A 27,989-nucleotide genomic window follows, 5' to 3' on the forward strand; every position below is an offset into this window, starting at 1 on the left:
TTCTGTGATTTCTCTTCTCTGTCTTGTCGGCATCCTTTGCATTCTTTGCATCCTTGGCCTTACAACTCCGTCAAAACTCAAATATCTGCAGTGACCAGCATACCAGCAGCCATTTGGAAATGAATAATATATTTCTGTTTCAAGTGAAGTGTCTCAATAGCCTTTTAGTTTCTATAGCTCCATTCATAATTAGCCTAACATCATATTACTTTCATGTACAGTAGGATTATTCAGTTAACAAGCTGGTTGGGTAATTTCTCAGGCTGGGCAGGCTAAGACAGTTCTGTTACACCAGCATAATAAAGGATGATTTGTTTTAAAACGAGAACCCAATATTAGGAATAAAAAGGTAATGGTAAAACTAACACTTTAACAGGCCGTGGAGGCCCATAGCGTTTGAGACGTCGAGGGTCCCGTATTTTATAGATAATAGGCTCACAGAAGGCGGTGAGGTTTTCAAGCCCTACGCGTCGGTCGCGCTAACAACCTTACCGCCATCTTTCAGCCGATTGTCTAAATAATGTGAGACCCTCTTCTTCTTCTTCTTCTATGGCGCAACAGCCCGATGTCGGGCCTTGGCCTCCCATATCAAGCCCCTCCATTCCTCTCTATCCTGAGCTGCTCTCTTCCAGTTCCTTACGCCCAATAACTAATGTGAGACCCTCAACGACTCACAACCTTATGGGCCTTCACGGCCTCTTACATGGATAGCTTTACTTTTACTTACGCTTCGGTCGCCCTTGACCGCCAGGAAGATTCCTGGTACTCATTTCTGCTAGAGGCTGAGTCGACCCCAGGGCCATAGGGCGGCTAGAAGGATTTGGTAAATTGAAAAAAAAAAAAAATCCATCTCATCGGGGTTCGATCCCGCGAACCTCCGGCTTGTAGAATAGTGCCTTAACCAACTACATTACCGCGTGCCTATTTTTTATTATTAATCTTCTCCTAGATACTGTGCCTCCATGTCGCGTAATTCCGTGTGATCAAAAATATTTTATTCTCCGAAATCCATAGCAATTAGTTCTTACTTTCTTTACTGATATGCAGGTCGTTATTCACAGTGTTGAAATCCAGTAAGTTTAACCTTCTAATTTCTGAAAATGATTTAGGCATCTTATTAAAAAATTCTACGGATTGGACGACGGTAATCTAAATCACTGAAATCCCAGTTAGTGGAAACCAAAGTACGAACCCAGAGTTAGATCCAGGAACCTTCAGAATGCAGACGCCGCAAATGTTTGCTGAATATCCACCCACGCTCCTCGAATGTCAACAATTCAGCGACTGCCAACACACGTGTTAGAAAATAGTACTTGGAATGAGGATGCCAAATTCCAGAGTCATACGTGACAGAAATTTGTCTCAGATAAAGGACACTCTTTCTGTTGTCTGTGTCAAGAGTGTTAAATAATATCAATAGAAAGCTAATATTAAGGTCATGCAATTAGGTTACAAACATTGAACACAAGAGTTCATAAAGAAACTGGAAATTGAACTGAGGAAATGAAAATTTGTTCCTCACCCTCGAGAAGGCAAAGTGTTTGGCCTGTGTATGATTTTTGTACGAGTACAAAATCTGGCTTACATATGAAATAATGCCTGTCATCTTCTTCAGTTAACTTAAACTAAGGAACAGAATGAAGGTGTTCGCAAACAAATATATCACTACTCAATGCCACTGCAGCTCAAAACACACCATAAACGAAACAATCTCCGTGGTTTTAGTCCGCAAGTGAACTATACCGACCGAGCGACCGCCGCTTGTCAACGAAGTTAGTGCCAACTTAGCGGATAGAGGGTGTCGCGTGGTCAGCGCAACGGATCCCCACGGTCGTTAATTTCGATACTCTAGACCGGAACCGCATTTCCATTCAAGTAGCTCCTCAATTATCCTCACGAGGCTCAGTGGACCCCGTTCCAGACCCACTACTTCTCAGAAAACCTGGTAGCGCCGGGAATCGAACCCGGAACTCTGGATCTGTCGCCTGGAACTGTGACCACTAGACCACAGAGGCAGTCCAAAACACACCACTGAAATCGAATACGAGTAATGTGCTTCACCCGAGTTAAGCATTCTAACATCCATATATACACCACAGGAAAGAGGCACAAACATAGATATCTTCGAGTATCTTCCCTCTGGCGCCCTAATCCCGAATAATAACTTGTTAATCACCCTACATGTAAATGATATAGCCAACCGTTGATTATGTAATCTGGAGACAGGTCATCACTGTGAAAAATCTTCTAAAGACGCCAGAAGCGGTCCTGTGATAAGAACTGGGTGCTGGGTGAGGACGACAGAGAACTACCACACATTGGCCCTCCGATGAACAAAAACTTGTGAGATTCATGAATCTTCATTCAGTATTATTTTTGGTTTCATAATATTGTGGCATGTAGACCCGTTTTCAGGCAACGACCGCGAATAAGCGACTATAAAACGGTTCCGCCAACAATCATATTTCTGACTATGATATATTTCTACAACAATTAACAGCAACAGAGGGACGATGTTTCCTGTGCGGCCCGTGCCGGGATGTTATAAGCAGGATAAGTCATTGGATTTAGTAGATTCAGTGAGTGAGTTAGTTGGTAATTGAGTGAGTTAGATAACCGCTGAGGTTCAGTTGTTGAGAGCTGTAGCTGTAGGAAGGTGGTAGCTGAGGCCGGAGACAGTTCGGGAACCTGACTTCCCACCGCGGCGGCAGGGATTCGAGCCCGGGTCTGGTCATTGGGATTTGTGGTGGACAAAGTGGTGTTGGGAAGGTTTTATCCGAGTACATCAGTTTCCCCTGCTAGTCTTCATTCCACCAATTGCTCCACAATCACCACCACATCTGGGGCTATTAAATAGGCCAGTAGTGGCAGCAGTACCAAGTGGACTCAGTCTCACCTTACTAAGAATAACAATAAAAAAGACAGAATACGACTAACTTTTTCGTCTCCATATTCCTCGACGGCTGGACGATTACTTATTAGTCCCGTAACTGGACCATGGCTGTCGAAGAATTTTACTCCTTGGTTAATTGAAATAGGACTACTCCTTCATAACTGCACAAGTCTTGCAGCATAAAGTTGATTGTGGATTGTTATTTTGCAAGGGGCTGGAAGGAAGCGATCTTATCCTGCTTCAATTTGGAGACGAACTTCGCTGTTGAATCGTTATGACCCTTGCTTCTACTTCTTGAGGTACATCGTTTAAGTCTCAGTCTGGAGATCCGTTGTCATCAGTGAGTTTACGCGTGATTTTCCTAATCACCTCAAGGAAAAGGCCGGAATAATAATAACAATAATAATAATCTGTGGGCACTGCAGTCTATGACGAACCTTTGACTCTGTCTTACAGTTTCTTAATTATAACGACAGTCGGTAGGGCTTCTTGGGCTGCGAATCAGCTTCCACAAAGCCCCCACCTACACAGGACAACACAAACACAAAATAAAAGCAAACAAACATCCATGCCTAGAGGAGGATTCTAACACACGATCCCAGTGTTTGAGTGGACGAAGGTAGTTCATGCCTTATACCGCGCGGCTACTGTGATTGTCAAAGGCAGCAATAGCATCTTTAATTATATCATGACCATTTCCTTCCATATCCTTTCTTATTCATTAATCACTGCTCATTTTATTACTCGTTGATGAATACAGTGTGTTCCGTTCAAACCTCCCACATTTTAATTAATCACTGCGAACAAATTTTGATAAATTATGGATTATAATTAACACTAGATGAAAGAAGAACTCAAAGAATTTTATTTCCGTTTTTCTTCGGTGAAGCTACAGTATCTGGCCGCGCATACCTTGACATATTAGAACAGTTCCTGTATCCCCAGGTAACCGATCTGCAGCCTAACATAATCTTCCAACAAGATGGAGCCGCCCCACATTGGGGTCTGGATGTTCGGAGGTCCCTCAATGCCACCTTCCAAGATCGCTGGATTGGACGTGGCGGACCAATTCGGTGGCCACCACGTTCACCGGACCTCACTCCGCTCGAGTTCTTCCTCTGGGGTTACGTGAAGGACCGTGTGATTGTGCCTCCAGTGAATGACCTCCCAGATTTACGAGCCCGTATCCGTGAAACGATTGCTACTGTACCAATGGACATGTTGGGAAAAACGTGGCAAGAAACTGAATACAGTTCGGATATTGTTCGTGCTACCAATGATGCATATGTAGAGGTTTATTAGCGTGTCAACTAAAAGTTTTTGAGTTGTTCTTGTATTTCCTATAGCTTCATTTTCCTACCATTCATACTTTCTGTTCTAAGATCTGATAAAATGTGGGAGGTTTTAATGGAACACTCTGTATTGTGAGATCTTGTACTGTTAAATAAACTGTAATTAAATAGAAATATTTATTGATGTCCGATACCAAGATTTGCCCAAATGGACTGAGGAAAATCGAGCAAGGCGTCTGGCAACATAGTAGCCTTATGCACCGACATTCAAGCCCTGGACACCTCCTTATCTCAGAATACTTAACCACAGAAGTTTAATCCGTTGACTTGTCATAGCTACGATTCAACCAACAGGAAAAACTATTTCTTGAAACTTGAAAATAAGTTAGCGAACTCGCTAAATTTTTTATATTAGATGGATTGTTCATTACGAGGTTGTACCAACTCGTCAAACAGTCAATCAAGTTTACTATTTTGGAAGTACTGAAAAGGATACGTGAAAAATTTAGACGGAAACGACCCGAACTTTTTGCCAACAAATCATGGATCTTGCATCACGACAATTCACCTCCTCACACAGCACTGTCTGTGATGGAGATTTTAGTTAGTAAACAAATAACTGTTGTGGAACACCCTCCATATTCGCCGGATCTAGCATCCAAGAATTATTTTGTCCCCGAAGATAAAGGAAATATTGAAAGGACTGCATTTTGATGACATTGATGACATCAGGAGTAATATGACGGCGGCTCTGAAGGCCATTCCACAAAACTAGTTCCAAAAATATTTTGAAGAGTGGACTAGGCGCTGTTATCGGTGCATAGCTTCCCGAGGGTAGTACAGGGTGGGGCGCAGAAACTTCCTTTTTATGAAGACGCATTGTGAAGGGGGGGGGGGAGGTCGCAGAAAAGTGGGGATAGGCTCGGCGAACGCAGCAGTCGCGGAAGTTTCTGTCCAATACCCCACAGTAGGAAACATGAGGTGGACGAGTGAGCAGCGTGCGTTTGCTGTCGAAGCCTATTTTTCGAACAACCATTCCTACATGGCGGTGCAGCGTACGTTCCGTACTCACTTCGGAATTAAGCCCAGAGGTCCGGTTTCCGACCGGAAATCGATTGTTTTGTGGGTAGAGAACTTTAGGACAACCGGAAGTGTGGTGAAAAAATCATCAGGACGACAACGGACGGTTACGACGCCAGAAAATGTGGAGGCAGTTCGACAGTCGATTTCGAGATATTTTTCGAACAAGCTCTTTAAGAAATGCATCTAGGAAATGTCTGGTCCCAACAGGATGGTGCCACGGCCCACGCAGCCCGAGCTTCGATGACAGTTTTGAGGGCAAAGTTCTTCGGACTGCTCGTCTCGCTTCGAGGTGACATCCTGTGGGCAGCGCACTCACCTGATCTAACGCCCTGTGATTTTTTATGGAGATACCTCAAGGTAGAGATTTTTAAACATCGCCCCACAAACCTGCTTCAGCTGAAGAATTTTATTCGGCAGGAAGTAGCCCAAATTCCGGTGCACATGTGGGAACGTGCAGAGGAGAACTTCAGAAAACGGTTGCATCAGTACATAGAGAACGGTGGCCACCACCTTCAAGATATTTTGTTTAAAACTACATGATTTAAAACTTTAAAGTATGTTCTTTCATTAGCAAAACATAAATTTTGTCTATCAGCAATAATTTTTCTTTTATTCGCCTTCAAAAAAGGAAGTTTGTGCGCCCCACCCTGTACTTTGTAGGCGACCACAGTGATATTCAGCAGTGAGGTATGTAACACTTTTACCGCGTTGAGTTCGCGAACTTCATTGTGAGACCACGTACGTGTTCATACTCCTTAAACAGGCCAAGTTATGTGTATAAAAAATAATTAATAAACTATCGTCAATATAATTCGTATTTTGAATCTTCCCGGATCGAATTTCGATTAGGATACCAGCTACCTTACCTATTGATTCTCACGGTGTTCCATGACTTCTCCAAGCATGTACTAAGGGATTATGATTATTGGGATAACACCGCTTCCCTCCACATTCTCACCAATTCATATCAAACCAGTCATTTCTCACTTTACGCTATAGACCAACACCATTTAAACTCGCACAGCGTCGTTAAACAAGCAAACAAATAAATATAATTTGTCATAAGAAATATTTCCCACATAGCCAAATTATTATTTTCAATTTAAAATGAAAATGACATTAAGAGTCGTCTCAGATCTTGTGGTCAGGATTCCTGGCTACAGATCCAGAGGTTCCGGGTTCAATTCCTGGCGTTACAAGATTTTCTGAGAAGTAGTGGGTCTGGAACCGGGTCCACTCAGTCTCGTGAGAATAATTGAGGAGCTATTTCAAGCAAATAGCGGCTTCCGTCTAGAAAACCGAAATTAACGGCCGTGGGGATTCGTTGCGCTGACCATGCGACACCCTGTATCGGCAAAAAGTTGGGACTAACCTCGCCGACAAGAGGCGGTAGAGCGTTCGGTATAGTTCGCTTGCGGACTAAGACAACAGAGTTTCGATTTTCTTTGGGGGGGGGACATTTAATGATTTATCTTTATGCAATACCGTATAAAACCGACACGACTGCATCTGCCCTGGGCAGCAGAGGTTGCATTTCCAATCGGAGAAGAATTTTTATTTTCCGTTCTACCAAGTGCAGACCAGCTCTTTTGTCTCCTGTCCTATATTCAATCAGTTCCTTGAGCACCTTGCCCAGGGTTAAAGCGGCTGGATTGTAAAGCTCACCATTCGCTTCTATCCCGTGCTGAGGTTAACAGTGCGTGGTGCTGTACTTATATCCCCATACACACGTTTATACGTGGTGTTCAAGAACATATTTTGTTTTATCATATATAGCTTTGGTGCTGTGTACTGCGGGCCTAGTGCATGGCATTACTACAGTTCCAACCTCAAACACTGGAATTGTTTTGACGACGCTGAGAAGGGAACACGAATTTTAAAAATGTAACGTCCACAGTTGCATAACTTTCCTGCCGATTTTCATGAACCATGGTATATTTCTTTAAAAAATTATTATACCATCATACACCTGAAGCTGTAACTGTAACTAATCAACAATTTCCGCATTAGTACTTTAGCCGTGGGGTGCACAGAGACTTTCAACGGCCGAAAATGAGCAACATACACGTAGCAACGCTATTTGTAATTCTGTATCAATTTCAAGCAAACACCTGGTTGCACGAAATTCTGAAGACTGCTGTATCACTTCTTATGTATGAATAATTGGTTAAAATTGGCACAGCTTGCTTTAATTATTGTTCACACTACGCCTCTTTAGTAGTCTGAGGACTGAATTAATTACTGTTGTAAAAATTTAACAACAAAATCTTAGAGGATACGATAAGCTGCACACGTGGCTAGGGTGGAGGAAATGAGGAACACATGCAGAGTATGGATGAAATACGTCTTTAAAAGAATTGGAGGTGGACGGATAATAGGAATGTTAAAATTAATGTCTGTGAAAGAGGTTATGGGGCTGGGTTGTGGCTAAAACTTGCTTGGGATTATGTCCAGTGGCGGAATTTGGTATTAATAAATATGCAGTGGAACCTCGCTTAACGAGCACCTCTCGTAACGAGTAATTCGCATAACGAGCAAAACAAATTGTAGGAAAAAAACGACTCGCTTAACGAGAGACGTTTCGCATAACGAGTGACGAGAGGGGAAGTCCCGGATTGTGCGCTTGCTACATCAGTCTCTGTTTAGCACTCGTTCCGCTAGCACCTTAGTGTCGCTTGTGATCACACATTTTTCCAAGCTTGTGTTCAGACATTTTTTTTTGTGCAAAGTTTAATAGCCCTTGCAAAAATGTCCTCGATGAAAAAGCCGCAAAAAGACAGCCATAAGAGAATAAAAATAACCGTACAAATGAAAAGTAAAATCACTGAAAAGCGAGAACGAGGTGTGAGCCTGACTGATCTAGCGCGCACATACAATCGGTCTGCATCAACGATTTGGAGTTGCAGTGTGTTTCACAGCAAGAACTTGTGGAGGAGGTAACAGCAAAACAACAATCTTCTGGACAATAAGAGAAATGCTGAAATCATGGGAAACAGTTGCATCATACATTGAGAAGCATCACCCTAATAAGGCAGTGGCTATACGCGCTACAAATTTATTTAATGATAATGCTGTGTCGCATTTTCACCAAATTTTGAAGGGTCGGCAAAAACACATGTCTCTAGACAGCTTTCTAGTAAAAAAAGATTAGATATTTATCATAAATAATAAACTAATTATTTCGATTTTTTTTTCTGCAAATCGAATTCGCATTCCATGTTGGTTCATTCAGCATAGAAGAAAAGATGAAGATGATTCACGCTCCTTAACAATGTATATATAATTTTCTTTGAATAAACGTTATACTTATTTTTTTTTAGTATTTTTTTCGGCATGGAACGCATTATCGTAAGAGAGGTCCACTGTATACTATTGGACCGTGCTACCAAAGTGTTAGTCGTAACATTTCAACTGTAAACATGACAATTCATGTGAAATGACAATTACTCGTGTAGGGCTGAAACGCATATGCTCATAATACAAAGAATGTAGCGCTAAATGCTTTATGAGATAAATGTTGGTTACTTGGACAGTCGATGTTAAAATGAAACTTATGGAATAATGAAGATATGAATTGGGTTCCGTTCTTCAGAACTTTGCATTGAATTCCTACTCACTCCTGAGGACGGAAAATGTTTCAACATTTGAAACCGAAAATGCAGTATTTCACTTAAACTGTAATAGATCGGGAAAAACTGGAATTATTTCTTTTTTCTAATTTTCAAATTACGTTCAGAAAAGTGTACAGAATCAAAATATTAATCTATACTGTTTTAAAATTATATTTACAGTAAACTTATAAACATTATGAATTATTTTATTGTACTACCTTAGAAACTGAGCTTGGTGTGATAGTCGCGAAAACATTCCACGCGGGAGTCCTACTTCACACCTTCCTTCCTTCCTCTTCCGCGCTTCTGACACACAACACAGTCTCTTTCGGTCTCTGTGGTCTTGATTTCTTCTCATTTGGTACAATCTTGCTTATAGAATGCCTTTCCGTTAAATGGGGCACTGTGTTGTCTGAGGAATGTCGACCCGGCATTTTATGTTCTACACTAATAGCATACTTCACAAACAGTCTCCTTAACTAACTGAATTTTGAATGACAACTGATCAGTTCCTTTCCCGGTGTTATTCCTGTATATTATCATCGCATTCAGAATTGAGGTATTCAAGAGCCTACGAAACTGCTTCATACTGTATATCATTTATTCATTCGCTTTCTTTCAATCAAATAAGAATGAAGCAGCTGGTCCTTCAAATCGACCCCTATCATCGACTGGTTGTAATTCGGCACTGAAACAGGTTTGTCCACGAGCATAAACAATCCAAATACAATATAAATTTCTCCCTCCGTCACACGTTACCATGCCCTGTCAGGCAACCTGATTGATAATTCACGCCAGCGTAGAAACTGTTCCGCGTTTCTTTCGAGTTAAGATCACGTGCCAAGTTCAAATTGCATAAAATACATACCCGTCTGAGAGCAACATGAAATAATGATAAGCCGCAACATAGTCGGTTTTTCTTTCGATCAACATGCTGGGCCACAATCGATCACTAATTCGACTAGTATCAATCTAACATATTTAGTTCAAAAGGATTCCCCAGGGTGGAGATAGGCTCGTATAGTAATATAGCGCACCACATGGTGAGGTTGTGAACTTTTCCGAAGACTTCAATTGTAATACAAATTTCGCTGGAAGACGAAGGTGAGGCAATGCAATTTCCTCTTTTATTTCTTACCAAAATAGGGTTCCCATTCGTCCTGTTTTTCCTGGGACAGTCACATTTATTCATATAATATCCTACAGTCCCGAATTTATTTCAAATTTAAAATGTGTTTAAACGAAACTTATAATAAAGTCCGTGTAGTAAGCATTTGTTTGATAAAATTTAAAATGTGTTTAAACGAAACGTATAATAAAGTCCGTGTAGTAAGCATTTGTCTGATAAATTTCCTATCCAGAATGGTCTAAAACAAGGAGATGCTCTATCGCCACTCCTTTTCAACTTTGCTTTAGAATATGCCAGGAAGGTCCAGGGAAACCAGGTGGGACTGAAATTAAACGGGATACATCAGCTGTTGGTCAATACCGATGATGTGAATCTACTGGGCGATAACATAGATACCATAAAAAAAATACGAACTTCAATTGACGGAAGTAACGAGGTTGGTCTAGAAGTAAACACAAAAAACTAAGTATATGTTGTTCTCTCGTCACCAAAATTCAGGGCAAAATCATGACATAACGATATGAAAGTGTTTTGAAAATGTGACACAGTTCAGATTTTTGGGAACGATGATAACAAATCAAAACCAGATTCAAGAGGAAAGTAAGGGTAAAAAGTAAAGCTATCCCTGTAACAGGCCGTGAAGGCCCATAGGGTTGTGAGATGTTGAGGATCGCACATTATCTAGACAATCGGCTCAAAGATGGCGGTAAGGTTGTCAGCCTTACGCGCCGGGCGCACTTTACTCCCCAGGAAAATTATTTAATTAATTCCTGGTACTCATTTCTGTTAGAGGCTGAGTAAACCCCAGGGCCCCGTGCGGCTGGAAGGATCAGGTCAACTGAAAAAATCCAGAAAGCCTTAACCACTGGGAAGACCTCCTTTAAAGATTTATCTTGTTCAGAGATCTTTTCCCAAATATCAAAAGAAAAGTGTTTCTGGAACAGGTTCGCAAATCTGATAAATATCCAGGTGAATCTGGGAAGACTTTCGTGGCGTAAGACCAAAATTTAATTTTTGTATGAATTCTTTTAAGTGCTGTGTTCCTAATTTAATAATTTTGAGCGCATTTTTGTATGATTAAATTTCTCAGTGTTTAATATATAATGTGTTGTTGATTTGTTGCTTTTATTATTTTTTATCATGTCCTTATTTATCAAATATTCTGGTTTTAAAGATAAAAATGGAAATGTTCTGTTTGAAAAGAAAACATTGTGAGAACCCTATACAAAAGAATTACTNATAATGGCAGATGGTTTGCCTGTTACAGCAATCAATGTTCTGGGCATCACGCTATTTACAGTGGGTGGTGCTTCCGTGCTCTTCATATTGCTGATGTATGCAGACACGCTGTGGCACATCATGAAGAATGCGTCTCCCCTAGTCAAGACACATTCTGCTTTTGTGCTGAGTGTTTACCCAGTGAGTTACATGAATCACTTCACATATAAAACCTCTGTAATCTCAATGCAACAGTTTCCTTCATTACATAATACGTAGTACATGTCATGTTTACTCTGAGGAAAGCATATAGATTAAGAATGTCTGTGAACTAAATCCTGATAGGATACCTGGACCAACGAATTATGAAGCAACAAAAGAGAAATGTGAAGATTACACAGTTCTATGTAAGTTTTGAGGTTTTCACGGCGATGACAATGAAGAAAGTCGGCTTCTGGGTTTAGGCACCGTGTGTTCTTCGTTTTGGCTNATTATAAGTGTGATACATATAGCATGCACTGGAGGGAAAGTTTAACTTTACTTAGAGAACCTCACAGCAAACAAAGTGATCCCATAAACTTCCTTTTCTTTCAATTTGAGAAAAGTGAGCTAAAAATCACTTTGGTGTCTAAGGTGGACATGAAAAATGTACTTCAATCTGTTTTGAACATTCAAAACTTGCATTACAAAGAGTTATTCTAATACTCTCATTTCATTTGTGCTGAGGTCTCAAAAAATGTCTATTTCAATACGGAATTTCTGTATTTTTCCTTGTTGTCTTGATCTCCCTTGACATCAGCACTAGATGGAGGTGAGTGGTCAGTTTCACCTCCTGTCGGCATTACCCACAGGGAAAGAGCATCCAGTATGCATTTGTTATAGGATGCTAAGTGGACCCCAGACCCAGTCTAAATGCTGTGGAATGAATAAAAATCTCTTGCCTATGCTGGGAATCAACCCCAGCTGTCCTGGCTTTTGCCAGACGCTGTACTGATTGAGCTATTTTGGCTCCTCAATGTTAAATGAGCACAAATTGAAAAGCTTCTCATGGGGAACATAAGAAATGCATACAAAATACTGGTTACAGAACCTCAAGAAAAGAAGCTGCTAGGGAAACCTGAGCTCAGGTAGGAGGATAATGGTAAAACAAAGATTACTGCCATTTGGGTTGACACACCATGTAGTATGGCAGGTTGGTACCAATGTCTTGGAGGAACCTGTTGCCTCTATCTTTGAGTCAAACCTGAAGATTAAGGCAGCAGATTCCTCCTAAATATTGGTACATATCTACCAAGTTATTCAGTATTACATAATAGCTTTAACAATCACTGCCATGAAAACGTTAAACCTCAAATATTAAGAAATGGATTTTAGAGAAATATTGGGATCATTTGGACTGGACTGGACTGAAATGAACTGGTTGAGGGAGGTTTTGTGTGATATTGCTGAACCTTCAGATACTAAGAAATGGATTTTAGAGAAATATTTGGATCATTTGGACTGAACTGAACCGAACTGGTTGAGGGAGTTTTTTGTGTGATATTGCTGAACCTTCAGATTCATAGCAATAAGGAATTTGCTGATGTGAATTAATTTCATATGCTCATGAAAGAACCTAATCAAAGAATGAGGTAGTTTCATTTATCAGGGAACACAAACAGAGATCTTAATTCAAGATTAACAAGCACTTGTATAACACTATAAGCTTGGCTCTTTTAACACCTGCTTCCACCCTATATATTGAAGGTGAAATTGAAATTGTGTGTATTGTATAGGTGGTTGCCGTGGCTACATACTGTGCAATTGTCGTTCCCAGAGCACAGCTACTGGCTGAGGCTGTGACTCAAGGGGTGTTTATGGCTGCATTGTACCAGATGTTCTGCCTGCTTGTTGCATACTGTGGTGGAGAAGCTGAACTCATTCGCAGGGTGAAACCCAACTCTCTCAACCCCAAGGTATCACCATGCTGTTGCTATCCCTGCTGCTGCCTCCCTTTCATGACTGTGGACAAGTAAGTTAATCATTTATGTGTATGGATTATGAAATATAAAAAGAAAGCTGCAGTGTCTATTAGGCAAATGGCTAAACTGAACAAACTGAGGCTGAAGTTCAGTGATAGCATTTTTTGATCAAGTGTGAGTTCCATAACTTGAAACATTTTACTAGAAATCTGGGAAGAGTAGAGTGAAATAATGGTCCATATATATGAGTATAATATAGCCAGACACCTGTTCATCTGTGTCACCCTTTCTTCTCCCCAAACTGCCCATAGTAGAAAAAGAAATGGTTAATATAAAAATATTCCTCTTGGGAAGGCAATTGTGGGAAAATGGTAGATTTTATGTCATGTATATAAACTGTTATGTTTCTTACAAACTGTGAATCACAAACACACACACAAAATGTAAATACAAAAATTTGCTCCTGCAAAACTATCTTTGGAAAAGTAATCAAAGTTTTTCATTTCAATGAAGAGGCACAGATGTCTCCCTCAGAAAAGAAACTGATAGGCTTACAACACACTTCCATGTATTTTGCAGGTTAACAGTAATTTTATATTTGTGCCAGTTAGGAATGTTCCATTCCATATTGAACAATGGACACGTGCAATCCTTCAAGAAGTCACTGCTAATGATCTATGGTGAGGGGAAACTAAGTTGACATTAGACTGTGGCATTATGTAGGCCTATTTCCCTATTTATTATGAGACAAGTTTCTAAAGGGTGTAACCATCTCACTAAGAGTTCTGGTTTTGCTATTTCCATTTATAACAGTCTGCTTTGGGACTTCAAGCCCCACACGTTGGTCGTCAGTTTCTTGTAATTGTCATTTCACCGTTGCTGCACCATGTTCTCTTTATACCCGTTTTCTTACCATTGTCTGTCCACTTACTTTAACTGTTGTCTCTGGCAGCTGGTGGTTACAGCTGGCTTTACCCTGCACATCACCATTTACACACCCCTGATCTTTAGGACACTGATTTGTAATTTGGGCGCCAGTAAACTGATACTATCAGTTTACAGATTCATGAAAGGGGTGAAGGATTCATGAGGGGTTGCTGTGGTGGGTAGCTAGTTCTGCGGTAGAAGTAAGATTCTGTTCTCAGGTCAATTGGCAGGGTCTCACTTAGAAAAGGGAGTGGGGAACTCCTGTTATAACACACACACACACACACACTTTGTTCCACAAGACACTTTATTCCTATTAGGGTGATGATGACTGCCTTGGAAACACTTGATTACAATTGCTTGTTACGATAGGTATCACACTGATTTTCATCTGAATATTGAACTGTGTTACTGGTTTTCAAATATAATTTCGATTTTATAAATTCCACTTAACTGGTACTTTAATTTTCCTCTTTAATCTCTCTTTAGGACACACAGCTTATACTTTGAACACTGTAAGTGTAGTAAGTCCACACATTTAACGTAATGAATTATAAATTTTGGAGGGATGCAGATTTTGCATCCATAGGGTTCTTGAGTTGGGAAACAACTGACTAATTTATTACAAATTTTGGAGTGATGTAGATTTGGTTCTTGAGTCATGAAACAACTGAATTAACAGAATGCCTTCTCCTCAAAACTTGGAGCCCTCTCAGTCCACAAGTCAACTCCCTAAATTACGAGGATTGATCACTTTTGAAAAATAGGAGCACCTTAATTAACTATTCCTGCAATCCGTTTAAGGATTACAGGGAGTTTAGGCTTTAAAGACTTAACGTATACATTATGTCCAAAGTTTGACAAATGCTAAGCTTGGTTTGGGTTTCAGGAAACTCCCATCTTTAAGTTATGATGTTCAAAACTGTCACATATCGTATTCTCAAAGGACTCAGAGAAGCAAAATTTTGTGTAACTTTCTAAGGGACCTAGCTGTAGGGGGCCTTCCTGTTTCACTTTGCATCTGCATTGACCAGTCGTTTTTCTTTTCTTTTGTTTTTTTTCATTTGAGAGTGGGGCTAAAACTCCTTGAGAGCAAGAAGTAGCCTATGTAACTGTTGTCCATTTGCTGCATGTACTAGTAGACCTAATCGAACATGTTAATTAATATGGATCAATACATGATACTAAATTAAATCAAGCTGAGGTTAGCAGATCAGTTACAAGGGTTCTAACAATGATGTATAACACACTGAATTACTGGGTTCTTGGACTTCGTCCATTGCCCTGTGGTCTTAAAAAGCCGCTAGAGAACACACTGTGCCAAAAACTTGATCTGTTTCCGTACCCAGGTGGGGGAGGGGAGACACTCCATTTGGTCTGTTGTAAGGACTTAATTTCAATCACTGGACAAATTGTGATTGAAGTTAGCTGCTGCTAATTGAACCAACAGAGCAGGTGTCTCCTCTCACATGAGAATATCGTTTTCTCTAGTGTTTTTATAACACTGGACGATGGACAAAATCAAAAAGCCCAGTAATTCTGAATTCTGTTGTTTGTTTGGTACTAGTGCCTGAAGACAGCTAGGCCAGTTGAGTGTGGGAATACTGTTTTTTAAGGAAGTTTAAGAAGTTTTCAATGTCACATAAGTGATGTGTGTGAGTCCAGGAACTTAGAGATGGTAAACGTAAGTAACCACTAAAAACAGCAGGATTAGTTTCTGAAATTTACAATACAGAATATTTTTACTTTGTTTTACTTTTACAAAGAAGAGTACTTTTCTCCATGTCATATCTTAGTACAGAGTATTACTTTGCTTGATAAAACAAGTCAGTAAAAGTGTGCATAGCATAACAATTCTTGTGTTTGCTCCATCTTGTTTAACCATCTCCAAAACTGTAAGATGTGTAGAAAAAAAATGTGGTTCATTTATCTCTACAACCTTTGAAACAGTTTTCCTCCAATAAATATTCAGTGAGTTACAGTAAAGAGTGGTTAAGAGGAGCATGAGAGTCTTCATGTAAAGCATCCATATGTTTATCAAATTGTATCCAAAATTGGAATTTGCTAACAAATCTTCGTAAAATTCCAAAATATAAAATTTTATGAAAATCTATTCAGCAGTCCTCCAGTTGCTTCATGCATACAAATGGACGGAAAGATTTTAATATTAATTTTGAATGGGTGCAAACATATCTACTTTGACGGTCTGAATAACTATGTTAATGGAAGATGAACCCAAGAGTTAGTTACTTAAAGGTAAAATTATTGCTGTGTTTGAAAGTATGCCATAATGTTGTATATGGAATGTGAATATAAAGATCCACACACTTTTAATTTCTGCAGTAAATGGAGATGATTATTCATTTTTAAACCTGGCCACTCTTACTCCAAGGGAAACAATAATGTAGTTTTTTCTTGGGGAAAGTAGTTTTACATTGGGTCTTCTTAGTTGAGATGATATTAGATTTATATGAACAAAACGAGATTAACTTGACAATATTTCGGTCTCTGAAATACCATCACAATCCTTTGAATAATTCTAGAAATCAAACAAGCAGACAGATGGAAGACCTCCCTTATGTGTATTTACTTCTGATTGGAGAGAAACCATAAAACCATACAAATTCAGGGAAACAGTTGGCCTCAGTAGAGAGAATAATGACAAGTTTTGATTTGTTTATGATCTTTTTTATTTAAAGTTGTCATTACCCCTTTCATACACAGTTCTATAAACAACTAATAAATGTATGAACTTGCATATGCATTATAGGAAGCATGTTCGGTACCTGCGATTATTGATTCTGCAGTTACCTATAGTCCAGGGGCTGGTATACATGGTCCTGCTTGTCATGTGGGCTGAAGAAGAGGTAAATGTTAAATTAGCATATAAATTCCAACATCACCATCAGAAAGTATAAATGTTTGGCTTGGCAAACTTAATAATTTAAAGGCATTCCATTTGACTGTGTGAAAAATGAAACATAGAAGGTACTCTGAAAATAATTATTTCCAATATTGAAAAGTGTTTCTCAGTCTGTGTCACATGATGATATATAGTAATGTAGGTGAGTTTCATTTTATAGCTAGAGATAACAATTGTTTATTTCAAAGGCTCCAATCATTTCTTGCCTATAAGACCACTCATAATAATAATAATAATAATAATAATAATAATAATAATAATAATAATAATAATAATATATGAAATCACGATTTTACTACATTAAGTGGTGCATGCCATAAACGGTGTAAATTCGTTTTTGGCAAAGCTAAGGATTGTAATGTCAACTGAAGCTTATATCTAGTACTTCTCCTTACACTGGCATTCCTGTCTATTACTAATAACAATGATGACTTTTGCATGACCCAATAAAGATAGAACGGAAAGCCTTAGGCTTATATACAGTGTGTTTACGTATGAATGTGTTTATCATTTTTTTTATACATACCAGTGAAATTGTTGAAAGTCACACAGGTGCAAATGAACTGTATTTTCCAAAATTGAGGCTAAAACAGATTGTAAGACCACTGGAAAACATATGTTAGAGAGAGAAAAAGCTATGATGTCTGTTTTTCTTTTTTGTAATGTGCATTACAGATGACAGAGTATATCATATATTAAGAGGAATTTAGGAGTGAGTAAAAGTCAAAAGCATAAGAGATAAATCAATCATTAAGATTTAAAGTAGATATTCTTAAAATGTGCACTAATGTAGTAAATAAGATGAAACAGGAAAAGGGTTAAGGTAGCAACAGTTAATGTGTGATATTATTATATGGCTGTCAACACAATAATCTCCAATAAATAAACTGTGGGAATGTCCCACAGTACATAACAGACAACTCCTGCTGTGCACAGAAATCAGGCAATATTTATACATCACTTCCAGCCTGGCTCTCTGGACACCAATACAAGCGCTATCCAATCAGGGCTGACAATTGCAGCAATATTTATACATCACTTTCAGCCTGGCTCTCTAGACACCAACACAAGCGCTATCCAATTGGCACTCATAATCACAGCTTTATCGCCAACTGGTCCGCGCACCGCCTAGTGGCCTAAGTATAAAGTTGCAGGCCTCAGACATGCCAGCATCAGTCTTTCCCCAGTCACAGCCATCATAGCTATGCTGATGTCAAGAAATCGCTGCTGCTGTAACTTTCCAGTAACAGCACACACATCATAGGCAGTTGACTCTACCGGCGCACGCACCGCAGCACCACCGGCCAGCGAGAATCACCACTGCAGCAAGAGAAAAATCGGGCTGCTACAAGATGACACTGCTAGACAAAACGGCCCTTTTCAGGGCCTGCACTTGACATCATACTCACTGGACCGGACTAGCTGCCATGAAAGGAGTCTCCTCTGGTATTCTTCAGACAGCTACTGCTCATTTGTAATATGCGTTATAAACACAACGAACATTTGTTGTTATAGCTTCAAGTGGTTGTCTCAGCGAACATCGACATCCTACAAAACCATTATTATTGTACTAACATTTATTTATTATTCTGTATTTGCTCTATGTTTCAAGCCAGCTGGATCATCATCAGGTAGTTTTCATGATAATCTCTCATTGTTAGATTGTGTTCTAATATGGATCCATATTAGTAATTATATTGATATAGATAAATATAGTTACAAAATTTTTGTATGCTTCTCGTGGTTACTAAATTGATGTTGTAATATTTACAGGTTAAAGCAATAAATCATTGTTATCCATATCTCTATCAAAATGTTAAAATTAACTGTTAATTATTGATTAAAATACACTCGAATTATCTTTTTAGTAAAGTGAATTCCTGTGGTGACTAGAGGCTAGATAGGTGCTTTGTACCTTTGGAGCCGGCATTGTTGTTAGTCCATTACATATCTGAAAATAGATTAAAGGTGTACTAATAAAGTCTGGCTGTGAGTAATGTGTAATCATACAGTATGGTGTAGATGATTACATGTCATATGGGTGATCAGTTATATGCAAGTGGTGTTAAAATTTCTAATGTATTCTCTATATTCCTTTCTGTGGTGTCATGAATGGCTGTGGTGCTATTAATCTGCAATGAGAGTGGGTATTTTTAGCGTTTTCTGTGTATGTGTAGTCTTACTGTTATTTGCTCCAAATTTGGTTGCTTTACTTATGTATTTTAATGTGTGTTGTATATGTTGCATCTTGTGTTGAGAAATAACTTCTTTCTGCTGCTGGATATTCTGGTTGCTCCTGGGTATGATTGTGTCAGGACTCACTGATGTTTAATGTCATAGTGGGTATGGTAGGTATGTTGCTTGGGTCATGTGATGATCAAATGGGGAAGTGGTTATGTTTGATAGGAGGTGGGTGCAGGGGTGTGTTTGGGTGGACGGTTTTATTTAGATATGTGTTATTATGGTGGGTATGTTTTATCACTAGGTCAAATATAGAGGTTTGTATGTCAGTGAGGCTTTATTCATTTGTAGTTTTCATCTGCTTAGATTGTATATGTAAAGCACAAGGGTGTGAATTAAGTAACTGGCCTTTTGTTCAGTGTGCAGTATTTAAAATGTTTGGTTGACTGTACTATATCTGTGTGTACTGTGTTGAGTATGTCTCGGGTGTATTTTGAATTTTATCTGTTCCTATGGCTTGGAAATGTCCTTTATATCAGTCTTTAAATGTACATCATGTTTGCCCAATGTATTTTAATAGACATTTGTTACATTTTAGGTGGTAAATTGCATGTTGATTATACGTGTATATGCATGCTGTTTCCTCTTAGTATTAGGTGATTTTTGTTGTGTTGATGGTCATATAATAATACCACATAGTGAAACACATCAGAATGTATACATTAAAGATAGCAACAATTATGCAAAGAAACCAGTTAATCTGAAACCACTTAGCAACCAGGCTGACAAGCCCTTGAATGTTATGAGAAAAGTTAGGAGAGTACATTGCATGGGGGAACAGTTCCACTGTTGTTTCTCTACCACTGTCCATTGTTCTTTGTGTTTCATTTTTGATGGTATACATTGTACTTGAAAATGGAAGTAAAAGAGCACAGTAAAATTAACAAATATTTTTAAAATTTTAAGCAGAATTTTACAATATGAACTTGGAAGTACACTGTCATAACTTCATGCCTCCTTTGCAAATAAATAGTAAAAGAAAATAATTTATGATAAAGGAATTAATCTATTTAACAAGACTGATTAAAATAAGAGCACTAGCTTTTAATCTATCCTGGCCAAAATGCATGAAAATTCTGTCATACAAATCATTGATGGCATTAGTGTTTATATATGTTTGTGTCTATTTCACTCTGCTAGTGACATCTGTTCAAGATAGCATAGAGATTTCACTGAATTTTATCATTCATAGTCAGTTTTTACTGAGATTGAGTGTTTACATAGCATCTATAAAGTAAATTCATTAATTCTGGTATAAACTGATTTAAACTCAAGCCCAACCATGTCTTTTTCTACAGAGCCTGTATGAGGTGAACTACATGTATCTGCAGCCAGTTGTCATCTTGTCAATATTGTTCGGAGTTTGGGGTATGAGTATGACAATCAAGATGTTAAGTGAGGTTCTCAGAGATCATCAATTGCAGGCCAAGTTCATAGTGCTTCAGCTGGTGCTGCTGCTTGCCAAATTCCAAGCACTTACTGCTCGCATCATTGTCAGGTTTGATCTCATAGCTTGTGAGCCTCCCATCACTCCTGCTGTGTATGCTAACTGTAAGTTACATAAAATTATGTCTCAAGACTATCCATGTAACACTGTGTTGGGTTACTTGAATTTCTTGTCTATATAACAATTCTCCATCAATTTCATTTGTTATATGCTGAACTTGATCAGGGGCCTATTTATAGAAACATACCAGATAGGTTCTAAAAGTCTGTGACAATGGTATATTAATAAAATTATTGCGTTTCTTGACATTATCTATCATTCAGTTTTTATTTGACAAACACAGTGTTCTTGAGACTGGATTCTGTTTCCATCTTCAGGTGGAACCTATTCAAATGGGCCCAGTTGATACAGCTAGTCCCTGTCTGTGGACACAGACACCAACACAAGACAGAATATATAAACCAAGCACAGCATAAACCATCTTTGAGAGTTAAGGACAAACTTTAAAAACATTAGACAACTCAACACACATGAGGCCTAGCACCTATGTGTATGTGTGCTTTAAATAGAAACAGGACAAATGATAATGTCCAGAAACACAATCATAGTAATATACCAGATACTGCTTTCCCCATTTGCATCCCATCTTGAAACTTAGAAAAGCAAAGAAAAAAGTGTAGATTCTGAGGGTTTCTTCAAGGACTTGCTCAATAAAACAAGGCATCTGACTGGAAGCTGAGCTTTTAATTTTCAAATTTTTGGACAAATTGAACATCTCTGTCATCAATCCACTTACCTCAGAAGAGCAAAAAAGCATATATCACATCATAGGAGTCCTTCTACTAAAAATTCCCCAACCTTAAAATATAACACAATCAAAGCCTAGCATTAAGCTATTATAACCAAAGAACACAGATGATAGGGAGGAATCCTGGGGGTCCATGGAAATTTTGAAGAGCACACAAATTCATTTTGTGAGTTTCTGTCCTGAAATGACAGGACTGTATCAAGTAGTAGTGTACACAAAATAGGATTTAAGAATAAAGGACTATTGTACCAGCCAAAATTAAGCGTTTTCTTTTAAAGAGAGTGAGTGTGACATGACAAGCAGCAAGTTACCCTGATCCAAATTGTAGCTGCCAACTATATAGTAAGCTGGCATATTTTGTAACCAAGACCAGTCAAAACTGTTAAAATACTATTAAATGGAAGGATTACTGTGTAATGGAAATACATAGTGAGAATGCTAACCATTATGCTGTGATGTTCAGTGGAATGTCTGAATATCCAATTAATATCTGTGAGGTGCCAGTGCAGCATTTATATTATATCTGTCCCACTTACATACCACACGTATATAAAAAACTTGATTCATATTTTGTTTGTCTGTCAAAGAACTAAAGAAATAAATTTGCTCAGAACTTTCTGCAAGTGTACTGGGAAAATTTGGTCCTTTGGAAGAAAGCTATTGATTAGTGATGAGATTCTGGTTTCTACATATGATTAAAAAATAAAATGCCTGAAGTCTCCAATAGAAAAATACTGTGTCTTAAAGGTGAAAAAATATGTGAAAGTCAAAATCAAAAGACAAAACAATTCTGATCTGTTTTCCTCACATCAAAGGAATTACTGATTATAAATGTGTTCCTTCCAAACAAATTTCCAGCCAAGTGATCTGCTTCGAAGTTTTTGTAATTTCTAGAGCAGCACATTTATGAAAAAGGAGAAACCTTCATTTTGAAAAATGTATTTCATATCATGTGAATGTGCCTACCCATGCAGCTTTCAGTAATGCAGTTTCTGAACTACTGGTGACTGAATCTCCATGAAATTTGATTTGTTTGGCTGTGTGATCTCATCCTCTTCCAGAAAATAAAAGGATCATGACAAGAGTCTTACTTTTAACCACTTGAAAACGCCAGAAGGTCACAGGATCGAGTCCTGATGAGGTGGATTTTTTCAATTTACTTAATCCTTCCAGCCGCACTATGGCCCTGGAGTCGACTACGCCTCTAACAGAAAATGAGTAGCAGGAATCTTCCTGCGGGTAAAGGTGCTGCCAGCGCATAAGGCTGACAACCTCACCACCACCTGTGAGCTGATTGTTTAGGAAATGTGGGAGCCTCGACCTCCCACAACCCTATGGACCTCCACAGCCTCTTACAGGGATACATTTACTTTTTACTTTACTTTATCATGTAATGCTGTATACCGTATGTCCAAAAAGTATCCGACTTTATTTTTTCCACTGTAAGTAATGGCCAAAGGGGTGGGGAAACTGAGTGTAGTGGTAGAAGGGACTTTCATGCACATGCGCAATTTTTTTCTGACTCACAACACTGCTGGATGTGTCTGTGGCTGCCAGATAGCAAAGTGGTGTAACATGTGTTTGTCACATTCTCGTTTCGCTCAAGATGACAGAATGCTTGGAGCTGCGATACTGCATCAAGTTTTGTCAGAAACTTGGGGATACCCAAGCAGAAACAATTCGTAAAATTCAGCAGGCTTTTGGTGATGATGCAATGGGGGTCACTCAAATTAAAGAGTGGTTCAACCGCTTTAAACATGGCTGTATGTTGGCGGACAGTGAGCAGCGTTCCGGGAGACTGTCAATGAGCCAAAATGCTGATGTAATTGAAAAAGTGCAGACACTGATCATGGAGGACCATCGTTTGGCCATCCGTGAAGTTGCTGATGAGGTTGGGATCAGCAGAGGTTCCTCAAACACAATTTTAACTGAGGATTTGGGCATGCGAAGAGTGGCGGAAAAATTTGTGCCCAAGCTGCTTTCGCCAGAGCAGCAACAACTCCGCCTTGAGGTCGCGGAGGACATGCTGGAGTGCGCCAACAGGGATTCTGACTTCCTGAAGACTGTCACTGGTGACAAATTGTGGGTGTACGGATATGACCCGGAAACCAAGGTCCAGCCATCATAATGGAAGCATCCAACATCCCCGAGGCCCAAGAGAGCACAACAGGTTCGGAGCAATGTGAAGATGATACTGACTGTTTTTTTCGATTACCGGGGTGTTGTGCATCATGAGTATACACCACTAGGCCAGACTGTCAATAAGGAGTACTACCAAGAAGTCCTCTGCCATCTTCGTGATGTAGTTCAGTGCAAGAGACCGGAGCTGTGGGATGCACACAACTGGCAGCTGCATCATGACAACGCCCCAGCTCATTCATCACACCTGATCAGGGTTTCCTGACCAAGCATGGCATTCTGCAGGTTTGCCAGGCTTCCTACTCTCCTGACATGGCTCCTTGTGATTTCTGGCTGTTCCCAAGATTGAATACACTGCTAAAAGGCTGCCATTTTGACAGCCGCAAGGACATCATACAGAACGCAGCTGCACGCCATTCCAAAAGAAGCCTTCCACAATTGCTTCCAGTGATGGAAGGACCGCTGGGCTAAGTGTGTGGAGTCACAAGGGGCCTACTTTGAAGGCAATTAGGTATTGTAACCACCCAGACACAGAACTTTGTTTTCCCGGCCCAAGGTTCGATACTTTTTGGACAGAGTAGTATGCATAGTAAATGCAAACACAAGTATTAGAGGCAGTTTAAAATTTATTGCATTACAATATATATATATATAGATTCCTATGGCTGCGGTATTGCTGAAGCTGTTAGTCGCTGGCTTCCCACCATGGCGGCCTGAGTTTTCAACCCCGGGTCTGGTCAAGTGGCACTGGGGCAGGTTTTCTCCGAGTACTTATCTTCATTCCACCAATTGCTCCACAATCAGCCTCACCTATCATCTGGGGCTGATATAATAGGCCAGAAGTGGCCGCAGTACCAAGTGGACTCAGTCCCATCCCACCAAGTAATAAAAAAAAGTATATAGATTCCTATGTATTCTTAATGAGATGGATTATGAGATTCTACATGAATTACGGGCTTTTTGGATAAATACTTTATATTAAGAACTTGAAAAGAAGTGTGTTATTCCGGATGCCAGTGTGTTCAAATTGCATTGTCAATGTCTTGAATATAAATTTGTTAAATCTGGAATTTCAGAAAATAATTCCACTTAATTTGTAAATTATCGGTACAGAGGTTATTGAATTAATGGTTATCAGTACATGGACTACTTACTGTCTCACTGTCTGTAACTTGAGTTCAGTTCTTTGTTTACTGCTCACTCGCTGCACTTTCCTCTTCCCTCAATTTATCTGCAGTGCTCTGAAATGAGTGCCGACTGACTATTCACTCGCTAGCTTACTGACTGCACTCACTACTCACTCATCTGCTCTCCACAGCATTGAAATGAAACTGGGCTCTTGCAAAGATTTGGTAGTTACTTTTACAGATGTGTAACCCTTCCGGAAGTGTCTAGCAAGTTCTCAGGTAAACTTAGCCTTCAGCATCAGCTGAGCAGCTTCTTGTATAATCCATACATCATGAGAGACATACATTGCCATTATCACTATACACTCAACTGAGGCTTTTGTTACTAATTTTATTCTCCCACATACATTTGCTTTAGTCAAGACTTGCGTACTTATAACAAAAAACTTTTTAAATTCTACTTGAATTTATGAAATGTGCAATGACTTTAGACTAACATGCTATGTTTATGTTTCCAGTGATCTACAACTCAGCGATGCTAGGTGAGATGGTAATTCTTGGTATTCTTGCTCGTCTTCTCTACAAGAAAGACTTACCAGACATTGGACTTTCTGAAATTCTTCAGCCTCAAGAAATCTGCATAATTGCTGACAAGAATTACAACACAATAGAGAAGTTGTCCAAGGGTAGTTCATCCAAGGAACTGGAGCAGAACTGTTTAAAACAACTTCATGTAAACTGTGCAGATAATTCAAAGAAAGCTACTGGGTGACTAAATTACCCTGAAATGGAAGAAAGTGTAACTGTGATTATTTATGTCTAAGCTTTACACTTACGTTACAGCCTGGAAGAAATCCCAAAAAATAAAATCAATTTCAACCTGTAGATTTACAGAGGGAAGAAATCACTAGTCAGGGTAAACTGATGACTTGAAAGGAAAGTTCATGGGTTGCAAAAATTTGTAACAGTATTGTATAATGCTGTACTCTTCAATTTATTATACTGTATCCTGATGCCAGCAGACAAATTAATTTAAATGTCCTTTTAGATGGCGGTAACCAGTAAAAGGAAAATAAAGTTGTCCCTGTGCTTAAATGAGTAACATACCATGAATACTGAATTTACAGTTTCCCAATTACTTCTGCTGTAGTCACTGCCATTCACTCAATACGACTCAACTCGTAGCTGCTGGACTTCAACTCATACTGAATACTGGATACTAGTAACTCTATCTCTCTAGTAACTGGCTCTCACTGACAAATACTCATTATGTAGCTTCCACACTGACAACACAGAAAACAGTTACGTGATAGCTACCACTGTTGTGTAACATCATGTTTACCGATTGCTTAGCAACAGTTGCTGCACGGACTCGCCTATTGCATGATATCACAGCCTAGCAGAGAGGGGTGTTTACTGAGCATTGTGTAATTATTGGACATGACCCCTATTTCCTGTTGCACCATCCACGTTACACTGTTCCCTTCTAAAGGTTGTTCATCCTGAACAGCCTAACGGTACATCCACGTTCCTTTTCTTTCAAGGCTGTGCTTGCTGTGTCTTCTTTTTGTTCGACTACTCCTCTTGCAGTGACTATTCTCCAGCCATTACATCTGCTCCCTTCTTAAGATTGTTTGTCCTGAACAATTCCATGGTCCAGTGTTCGTCGATCCGTTGTATCACATTCACTCCTCACTTTCATTCTCTCCTCATTCACGCTGGGGAGGCCGGTGTTTCTACATTACTGGTTCCTACTCTGCTTGCAGTCTCTTTTTCCGTTTTGGAGGGGTTCGATCCCTCCACGAGGTCCAATCCTTGTCTTGTCATAGGCCGACAGAAGATCCAACTATTCACTTTCTGATCTTCACGCTGACAATCTCGTAGATGGTCTTCTTACGAGTTCTCCCTCCTAGGTACGATTGCAGTCCTGATCTACACCCTCCAATGGTGTTTTCGGTTGGCACCTTTATTCTCGTTTTGCCTTGCGGGCCTTTCCAGCATCTATTTTCCTCTGTTTGTCCTTTCCAGGTTTCTTGTTCAGCATAGACCCTGGTTGAATATTTCTTTACAAAATTTCCCTTGCGCCATGTCACACCTGCACGGCTAGTCATATTTCTGTCGGCAGCCAATTTGTGCCACAGTCCACACTTTCCTTGGGTCCAAGATTTCCTGAAGCTGTTCCTTTTGTGCCATTCCACTGTTGCATGGTGGGACACCTTCCTGCTGGTTTTCTTCTGCTGTGCCACTTCCACACAGTGGCTCGTCCCTCTGCGGGCGATGGCCAGTCTTCTTCGGCACCCATCCTTTCCCTGGGTCCGTTTCTTCATTTTTTGCTGGTTTCGGTCCCTACACCTTTTCTTCTTCGGTTCTCCAACTGGCATTACTTCAGTGTCTTCTATGAGGAATTCTTGTTATTGGGCCACCTCAGATTTCCTGTCCACTGAGGTCGGCTCTTTTTCTTCTAGACGTGCCTCTATCTCTTGGCAGGCCATTGTCTCTTTTTGGGTAATCGGCATCATTTCTTCTTCAGGTTCTCCAACCGGCACTACTGTGGTGTCTTCTATGGAGACCTCTCATTTTGCCACCTCAGGTTTCATGTCCACTGAGGTCGGCTCTTCTTCTTCTAGTTGCGCATCCATCTTTTCTTGGCAGGCCATTGTCTCTTCCTCTGTTTCAGGTTTAAATGTGGCTACCATCTCCTTGTGCCTGGCGTCCATCCTTTTTTGCATGGCTTCCGTCCTTGCTTGGATAGCTCTCGTTTCTGCTCAGATGGCTTCCGTTTCTGCGACCATCTTTTCTCACCAGGTTTTCTCGTCGGGGTCCATCTTTTCTCGCCGGGCTTTCCACCTGTCATCAGTCCTTTTCTGGGCAGCTTCTCTATCGGCCCTCTTCCACCATCTGCTGGGAGTCCATTTTCTTTTTGCAGGGTAACACTTTATGTACTTGTAAATTCAACTGTTCGTCCTAAATTATGGCGTGTTTAAGTTCGTAGACACTTCTGACACCAAAGTGTCACGCGACAAATAACTTCATGCTGTTTTGGATCTATCGAATTTATTCCACACTCGCTCTTACACTTACACAATTTTCAATTTCCTAATTACTGCCATCCGCAGTCTCACAATTACTTCTCCCGCTGTAGTCACTGCCATTCACTCAATGCGACTCAACTCATAGCTGCTGGACTTCA

The 27,989-nt window shown here is 39.7% G+C and overlaps 1 protein-coding gene across 1 annotated transcript in view; it reads left to right on the plus strand.

Annotated features, from left to right (window-relative positions):
- The window catches only part of LOC111871392 (organic solute transporter alpha-like protein), a 47,812-nt gene extending 19,823 nt beyond the window's left edge, over nucleotides 1-27,989 (plus strand). The window contains exons 2-6 of the mRNA XM_023864482.2: nucleotides 11,276-11,427; nucleotides 13,002-13,237; nucleotides 16,885-16,981; nucleotides 20,577-20,829; nucleotides 25,318-27,989. Of these exons, the coding sequence (XP_023720250.1) occupies nucleotides 11,276-11,427; nucleotides 13,002-13,237; nucleotides 16,885-16,981; nucleotides 20,577-20,829; nucleotides 25,318-25,571 (992 nt within the window). The 3' untranslated portion in view covers nucleotides 25,572-27,989. The remainder of the gene's footprint in view (nucleotides 1-11,275; nucleotides 11,428-13,001; nucleotides 13,238-16,884; nucleotides 16,982-20,576; nucleotides 20,830-25,317) is intronic.

The sequence above is a fragment of the Cryptotermes secundus genome, unplaced genomic scaffold, assembly GCF_002891405.2.
Source record: "Cryptotermes secundus unplaced genomic scaffold, Csec_1.0 scaffold194, whole genome shotgun sequence".
Taxonomy (NCBI): Eukaryota; Metazoa; Arthropoda; class Insecta; order Blattodea; family Kalotermitidae; genus Cryptotermes; species Cryptotermes secundus.